Source organism: Gasterosteus aculeatus, chromosome 8 (genome assembly GCF_964276395.1).
Source record: "Gasterosteus aculeatus chromosome 8, fGasAcu3.hap1.1, whole genome shotgun sequence".
NCBI classification, from domain to species: Eukaryota; Metazoa; Chordata; class Actinopteri; order Perciformes; family Gasterosteidae; genus Gasterosteus; species Gasterosteus aculeatus.
In genome coordinates, this window is record NC_135695.1 from 21,906,858 (window position 1) to 21,915,928 (window position 9,071).

Genomic DNA, 9,071 nt, shown 5'->3' on the forward strand with positions numbered 1-9,071 from the left:
AAAAGAAGCCAAGTGGAGTCCAGTGAGTGTGTGTGTGTGTGTGTATTATTTATATGCATAAACCCGATGAGGGGAAGATTCTGTGGCCTCCTACAGAGTGAGTGAGTAGATGGGTATGAATGCTGAGTAAGTGAGTGTGCATGTAAGTGGGGGGGGGTCTGTACTGGGGGGGCTTCATGGAGTCCGTCTCCCTCTCTGCATCAACGTGTGAAAGGAAACCACGGTGTGCGCGCGGTGTGTGTCTGTGTGATGTAGAACACATTACAACCTGCTCGTTACGCCAGGCGAAGCCGCCTTTACCTCTCAGATTAGAGGCGCTGGGGGACCGCACGGCCCCTCCCTGTCTGCCAGATGCTAACCTGCACATTAGCGCCGTGTGTGTGTGTGTGTGTGTGTGTGTGTGTGTTGTACATCCATTACCTCTGCGAGTCAGAGGGCAGCAGAAGAAGTGAGCGTGCACGAGGTCTACGTGCACGAGGGCATGTAATGACTTTATTTTTGCGTGCCGGCACATATTTTTATCCATTCGCTTCATTAACGAACAACAAAGGTTTTCAAGAGCAGCGTGTGTGTGTGTGTGTGTGTGTGTGTGTGTGTGTGCGTGTGTGCGTGTGAGTCAGCGTGTGTGTGTATGTGTCAGTGTGCGTGTGTGTTTGTGTTAGTGTGTATGTGTCAGTGTCTGTGTCAGTGTGCGTATGTGTTAGTGTGTATGTGTCAGTGTCTGTGTGTGTCTGTGTGTGTGTGTGTCAGTGTGCGTGTGTGTTTGTGTTAGTGTGTGTCACAGAGCCAACATGTGGTTCACATTTCCTCTGTGGCCACATGGGTGAACACCAGCTGCTGTCAGCAGGGGGCGCTGTGGTTCTGAGAATGTCGATGTTCACACATTTGTTTTGACTTTATTCACTAATATTTGCTGTATTTCGTAGTTTTATTTGACGATTATTGGTCCCCCCCCCCCCCCCCCCCCCGTACATACATGTAAATAACTTCTTACCCATGCTCATCTTGATGGGCAGCTTCTCCTTGCTGGCCGTCTCCACCAGCGCCCGCTGGACCTCCATCACCCCCTCTTTGTGTTTACTGGTCAGCATGGTCTCCCATAGCGACTGAGCTGCAGGTGACCTGCAGATGAATAAATGAATGAATAAGTGTTGCAACAGCACAAAGGACTCCAAACATGAACGTACAGCCACAACAGGGACGGGAGTGAGAGCTCGTCAGCAGTCAGGGGGCCGGGTCGGGTTGGTGAGGGGGTCGGGTTGGTGAGGTGGTCGGGTCGGGTTGGCGAGGTGGTCGGGTTGGTGAGGGGGCCGGGTCGGGTTGGTGAGGGGGCCGGGTCGGTGAGGGGGTCGGGCCGGCTTGGTGAGGTGGTCGGGTCGGGTTGGCGAGGTGGTCGGGTTGGCGAGGGGGTCGGGTTGGTGAGGGGGCCGGGTTGGTGAGGGGGTCGGGTCGGTGAGGGGGCCGGGTCGGGTTGGTGAGGGGGTCGGGTCGGGTTGGTGAGGGGGTCGGCTTGGTGAGGGGGCCGGGTCGGTGAGGGGGCCGGGTCGGTGAGGGGGCCGGGTCGGGTTGGTGAGGGGGTCGGCTTGGTGAGGGGGCCGGGTCGGGTTGGTGAGGGGGTCGGGTCGGGTTGGTGAGGGGGTCGGGTCGGCTTGGTGAGGGGGTCGGGTCGGCTTGGTGAGGGGGCCGGGTCGGCTTGGTGAGGGGGCCGGGTCGGCTTGGTGAGGGGGCCGGGTCGGCTTGGTGAGGGTATGTGGGAGGGAAGAAGCTGAAATCACGGTCATCTCAATGTTCCTCTGCACTCGTTACCATCACGAACCGTCTCCACCGGGACACCGAGCAGTCGGGGGACACTTCTTTCAAAAATGGAGACTCGTTTGAATGTTAATGAAACGAAAACTGTCTCACGTCTCCTTCTTCCCTCCATGAGGAACCAAAAGAACTGCACAGAGAACGAGACAAAGAGAGGGGGATGGGGGGGGGGGGGGGGGGGGGGCACCAATCCACTCAATTTTGCTTTTCTTCCCTTTTCTCCCCTTTCTGACTGCCATGTGTTTAATATCAGATGTAATCTGTTCCAGACCTCAGGGCGGAGGGTGTGGGGGGGAGGGGGGGGCGGCTTGCTTTGGGACGCCTGCCATCTTCACACCAGAAACAGACACAGAAAAGACGAGAGTCCAAGAACTTCATAGGATGTCCAGACTGAAAAACCCTCCTGAACATCTCACTATTAGGAAGGAGTGAGGGGAGGAGCAAAGGAGTCGGGATGTTTTAGTGTAGTTACAGTGATCAGATTTAACAGTCGAGTTTTTTATCCTCATGTTGAACTTCATCCAGACCCTTCTGCTCAAAGAGAGAACGTCTAGAAGAATTGACACATGGTGCTACGTGGTGGTGCTACGTGGTGGTGCTACGTGGTGGTGCTACGTGGTGGTGCTACCAGAGGAACGCATCTTAATCCTGCAGGAAGGAATATCGGAACTGCATCGCGCAATAGCGTGAAGCCCTGCATACTCGTCGTGGTTGAAATGCCGACGGTTTGACTCGAACATGCGTGAGCGGATGCGTGTGTGTAAACATGCACGCAGTGTGTGTGTGTGTGTGTGTGTGTGTGTGTGTGCGCGTGTGCATTTTCCAGGACGTCAGAGTGGATGAAATATGTTTCTAATTTGGCGCCCTGCCGACCCCTCCCCCCCTCCCCTCCCCTCCGTGGACCCACTCCCCTTTCCACGGGCCAATTGGACAGACGAAGACGGGGGGGGGGAGTCCGGGGGCCTGAGGGGGGTTATGCTGGCAGGCGGTGAGACAGGCTACATGGCCAGAGAGGGAACGTTGTTGAGTAACGACTATGTTGAGGGAGGGTGAGGGGGGGTTGACCCTGGTTACAGACTGTAGGGGGCACTCTCGGACTTGAGGCCCCCCGCATAAGGGTCGTCATTTGCGGGGGCAGGATGACGTTAAAAGAAGTGAACCACGAGCTCACGTTTAACGCTCTGGATTTCGGAGGAAAAGAGAAAGACGGGTTCGCAGCGCAGCTTTTAAAGCGTCACCTCATCGGCTTCATCTGCTGCGTTTACTGTGAATCCATCGTGGCTTCAGTGCCGTACAGAAACGTGAACCTTTAGAGGAGAACCGTATGTGGAAATATCAAAGTTAAAGCATTGAAATACCTGGAGTCATTGATCAGTTCCTTGGGAGGGAGGGGGGGGGGGGGGGGTGTATTCCTGGCAGTGCATGATGCAGCAGCAGAGAATGCTTTAACGGATCTGACTCAGGATTCCTTAAATGTTCCCCCCACATGACTCATGAAGACTTCCTGGATACTTTCAAACCAATAACGCCCCCATAAGTGGACCAGAACATTATTTCATTTTTGTTTGGGGGGGGGGGGGGGGGGATTCCAGAGATTCCACTATCTCCCATAGATAACATCCCAATCCTCAGAGCAGGCCGATTCATCTCCGGTGCCCTTTTATCTGGGGAATTATCAGCTGTGTTTTCAGCTCTAAAGGAGAATTGAGATTATTTTAGGATGGAGAGCTTTTTGCATTGGAAGTAAAATAAGACGCGACATACAGCGGAGATCTGTGCAGAGGAACCGAATGAGGGGGCTGGCAAACGGACCAGTTTAAGCACCGCTAAGCTAGCTGCTAGGCTACTTACATCTCAACATCTAACGTCACCCTGCGCGGCACACAGTCTGCAGAGGACCACCACTGCAAACACAGCCGTTAAATGATGGAGAGATGAGAGCAAAGTGCACGAGGACAACAGGAAGAGTCGCTAGTGCAACATGTTCCACCAGGTGGAATTCTGTCTCCAAGATGATCAGATGTGTGTAGTTTTGTGTTTCAAAGAACATTAACAAATAAACAACAGTGTCTAAAATACACACTAGAGAGAGAGAGAGAAAGAGAGAGAGGTTTCAGTGTGCAGAAAGAAGCTCGTGGGAAGCAGTAACCGTAAGAATCGTATTCTCTCCAGGATACAACGTGATGAGCCTGTGTTTTTCTAGGATCGACATCCTGTGCATCTCTGCTCAGCAGCTCTGTTAAAACAAACCTTTAAATCCTCATAACGCGCTCAGCAGGCAGGCGGAGCTTCAGTGGAGCCAATGATGGAGCTTTGTTGGTTCCGAGCACAGAAGACTGCTACTAAGTAGGGAAACGGGACGGAAGCGCCTCAGAATCAACGTGGATCGTTTCATGTGTTCTCCGAGATGGCTCTCCTCAGCTGTCTGTCAGTTCCCCCCCCCCCCCCCCCCCTCCGCCTGCACTGAAAGGCTTCTTATTTACTGCTCAGACTTCCCAGCTGGGACAGAAATAGGTGTTTTCCCTCGTCTGCGAGCTCGGCTTGGCATAGACGGGCAGAACCCAGGAGCACCTCGGCCCACCCGCACTCAGCGACTCCCCGCCGCAGGATCAAGGCCGGGGCGCAGCCAGATGTGGGGGGGTGGTGCCTGTTGCCAATGTGGATGGAAACCACCCCCCCACAAACCATACAGAACTACTTTCACTCAGAGGCCTTCTACCTGGTAACTAAAGAAGCCCGATAGTGCAGGAAGGGGGGGGGAGGGGGGGAAGGATCTAAAGCAGATTTACTAAAATCACACAGTCAAAGTCAGGAGAATTCACACCGGGTTATGAAAGATAATACGGCCAGTGACCGCAGATTGGGGGGGTCTCGCATGGGAGGAGGCTAGAATCAACACCCACCCATAGAATGTTTAAAACACGGTAATCTCCAAAAATATCCTGGAATTACTGAAGGAAATATCGCAGAAAAACCAAAGATTCCAAATTATGTTCCCCACCTGATGTTTAAAAGGCTCCAGCGGGTCCACATACACACACACACACACACACACACACAGACACTGCATATGTATATTTATACAGCTATTATATGTATATTATATATATTATGTAATGTAACAGTGGTGACCTCCTCCTGGACACATCGAAGCCACACAGACAGTTTCCACACAACAAGCTCTCGAAAACCCCCCCAAAAAAAACCATTTGCGTAAAAGGCTGAAACAGGCTCAGGCAGCCACAGCTGGTCCCAGATCAGCTAATCCAGGGGTCCCCAAACTTTTTCCAGTGAGGGCCACATAACTTTTCCCTTCTCTGATGGGGGGCCAGGGTCAGTTTCTAACAGAAAAAGTGTGACATTCGCAGGGGTCCCAAATGTAATCATTTATTGTTTTCCAGAAAACATGCTGACACTCCAGCGCACCACACATATCCAAATATTAATAACCCTTTCTGAGATCAAATAACCCTCTCTGGGTTCTTCACAGAAAGTTATGCTGTGCCATGCACAATCCTAGATAAAAGGTAAACTTCACTTGTCACAGCAGAATCTCAAATGTCTCTCAAAGTTCTTGTGTTCTTTGTAGGTTCCATAGGCTAGCCCAGTAGACACCACTGTAGGCTCCCTCTCATCAACTTCCCTCCGAAAAGCACAAAGCAAGCAGGCTAAGAAACCAAACTAAGTGATACAGCACAATGCATTTCAATACCAGTATGGTTGTGGAGATGGATTTTTATCCCAATAGATTTTATTATGATTACATTTGTTGATACACAGAATGACTGAGATAAGTCAGAAAAGTGAGCTTACCTATGTACTGTGTGTTGATCAGTGTGAACTGTGGGCCTGCATCTGGCTGGAGAGAAGTTGAATGTCCGGTTCCATTCTAGTCACAGCCAGTCTCAAACACTGATGCAAATGTTCATCTGTCAATCTTGATCTTGTTGGAGTTTTCAGGAGTTTCATGCGTGAAAAGGTTTGCTCGCAGATTTACGTGCTGCCAAAAAGTGTGGACATCTTCATTGCGTGTTGTTTTATGTTAGGGTAGGTGTCATTTGGGAGGGCGGCATAGAAGTCAATGAGACTGTTGGGCTTGAATGCGTCTTTCAGAACATCACAGTTCTGTAACTCGGCCAGCTCAAACTGATACGAAGGCTGGGCTTCATCGATGTCGGCAACAAAAGGGTTCTGAAAAAGACGGATTTCTTTTGCATGAACATGTAGTTCACGGAATCGTACACCGAACTCCGCCTTCAGCATTTCCAGTGCTTGCACACACTTTTCACCTGGGAACGCGACAGATGGCTTCTCTGGAGAAAAGCTTTGGGTAGCAGGGAGATGGGTGAAGTTGTGCTTTTTCACTTGTTCCAAAACCAGCCGTAGTTTCACCTCAAATCCTTTCATGTGGGAATACATGTCGCAAATGAGTTTCCCTTTTCCTTGTAGCTGCAAGTTAAGGCCGTTCAGCAGTTCTGTCACGTCTGTTAAAAATGCGAGGCGCCATTTCCATGCTGGGTCGATCAGCTCTGGGACTGTTTTGCCTTTCGACTGAAGAAATGCGTTAACGTCAGGTAGCAGCTCGTAAAAACGCCTCAGAACTTTGCCGCGGCTCAACCATCGGATCTCTGTGTGGTACAGCACATCTCCGTACGCAGACTCCAGTTCAGACAGGAATTGTTGGAACTGCCTGTGTTTAAGTCCATTAGCTCTGATGAAGTTTATGCACAATACCACAACCTTCATGACAGAATCACACTTCAACACTTTGCAGCACAGCGCTTGCTGGTGAATTAGGCAGTGTACTTGTAGCAGGGCGGTGAGACCCCGTTCCTCCATCTCCCGGTTCATGCGTCCTATTAAACCCCGAGACGCGCCCACCATACTAGGCGCCCCGTCAGTCGTGATGCTGGCAAGCTTTGCCCAGTCCAGATCCAACTGTTGCATGGTTTGACATACTTTGTCGAAAATATCCTCCCCAGTTGTAGTCCCTTTCATGCTTTGTAGGGCTGCCAGCTCCTCGCACATCTCAAAGTTTGCGTTAACTCCACGAATAAAAATAAGAAGCTCCGCGGTGTCCTGCACGTCCGTGCTCTCATCCAGTGCTAATGAAAAAACCTGAAAATCTTTAGTCTTCTGCTGCAGCTGGGCATACACATTACCCCCGATTTCTTCAACACGTCGGGTAATTGTACTTGCCGACAGACTCACAGCATTAAGACATCTTTCTTCTCGGGACAGACCTCCTCCACGACAACATTCAAACATTTCTTGACAAACTCTCCTTCAGTGAAAGATTTACCGCAGCTCGCTATCAGCTGAGCAACACGGAAGCCGGCCCGAACTGATGCTTGGTTCAGCCGAGTTTGCCGTACAAATGTAGTCTGCTGAGCGAACAGTCCAGTTTTTAGCTTAGACATTTTTTCTGCTCGCATTTGGCCGTGCAGGCTAGCATACTTGTCTTTGTGACGGGATTCATAATGTCGGCGCAGGTTGTATTCTTTGAATACCGCCACCGTCTCTTGACAGACGAGACAAACAGCCTTTTCTTTCAACTGAACAAAAAAGTAATCATGTGTCCACTGCGGGTTAAATACCCTGCATTCTGAATCAATTTTTCTCTTACCACACCGTTTTGCCATTATTGTGGAAGTTGCATTCCACAGAGAAAGTTGAGAACAAGCGTGTGTCTCGTTTATTTTTCACAACGGATGAAAAAACAAGATGGCGCAGCCCTGTAATCTCCCCATCAACGGCCTCTACGTCATCAACAACAACAGAACATTTAAAGGGACCGCGATCCGTCGAGCAGTCTTAATTACTTGTATGACACAACCATTTTACCATAACCATTAGCCTTTTTTCCGTCTCTATATTGTTCAGGGGGCCGGGTCAAATGTGGAGGCGGGCCGTATGCGGCCCCCGGGCCGTAGTTTGGGGACCCCTGAGCTAATCGGTACCTTCAAGCTGGAAGGTGTGAACTCATCTGAAGGACCCGATTGGCTGAGAAGTTTGATATGGAAATATTGTAACAATAGTTTAACTTTATTATTACGTGGTTGACCCATCGTGGGCTGGACATGATACTTATATTTATACATTTTATGATTCTCATATATGGACCCATTTTACTTTATTGACTTATCGTTTGATACGTGAACATGACAACATTCACGTTACTCACGATGCAACACGTGTGGATGCAGCATCGAGCAGCCGACACCGAACATGGACAGGACAGCGGCTTGAATCAACTCACCGGAAAGAACTTTGTCTTAAAAAGTGCCCTGTGATTAACAATTCAATTATTCATTACTGTGTTTCATTAGACTTATTTGAGTGGATCATGCACTTTAAAAGCTTCATCTCAAGTGGTAATTACGGATTGATTCATTGACGTAATCATGACTGTAATTATTCAACGGTACTCCGCGAAGACAAAACAAGTTGTTCTTTTCTGCGGTGCGAGTTACACTTGTAACCAACATGAGACCCTCTGGTCGTCATGGATACTCACTGGGTCTGTGCCAGGCAGCCGGGCGCCACGGGGCTCTGGGAGTGGGGCGTTCGCTGCACACTGGTGAGCTCCAGCATGTCCACCTGTACGTCCGTCACGTGGCCAGGTAAAGGTTCCAGCACGGTCAGAATCTTCTCCACCAGGTTGTCGCCATGGTGACCAACGGCTCCTGAGGAACGGAAGAGGAACAATGGTCTGCTTTGCATAAACGTTGATGATCTCCGCTCTGCATGTGATAAACTGCTCGTTCCTCCTCACTGAGAGCAAAACACTCCACTAGATCTCCACTCTTTGCTGTCCTGCTCCTAAATGGTGGAAGGAGGTCTCTGAAGACATCAGGACCACAGAGAGCCTTCACATCTTCAGACTAAAGACACACCTCTTCAGACTCTACCTCCACTAACACACTAACTAACTGGAGCACTTACATTGGACTTATAATGGTTCTTATCTACAGCAAGTTGTAGATTGGCTTATTTGATGAAATTGCACTTTATTGTTCTTTTGAGTTTGTATCCTTATGGTTAAATGCATTTATTGTGAGTCGCTTTGGATAAAGGCTTCAGCTAAATGACATGTGACGTAGATTGTGGTTGAGTCAATGTTTTGATACAATATTTATATTCACAGGCGGAGAAGATAACAATTAACCCGAAAGTAACCAAATTAAAATGTAATACACAGTTCATGACTAATCTTATACTTTTAGTAGTTTAGCAAGATTCTCCAAGTCCGTCCAAGGAGT

At 49.7% G+C, this 9,071-nt stretch overlaps 1 protein-coding gene across 1 annotated transcript in view; it reads right to left on the reverse strand.

Annotated features, from left to right (window-relative positions):
• scfd2 (sec1 family domain containing 2) overlaps positions 1-9,071 on the reverse strand; it is a 50,727-nt gene that overhangs the window by 40,288 nt on the left and 1,368 nt on the right. The window contains exons 2-3 of the mRNA XM_040184401.2: positions 8,327-8,495; positions 995-1,122 (exon numbers count right to left, since the gene is read on the reverse strand). Coding sequence (XP_040040335.2) covers positions 995-1,122; positions 8,327-8,495 — 297 coding nt within the window. The remainder of the gene's footprint in view (positions 1-994; positions 1,123-8,326; positions 8,496-9,071) is intronic.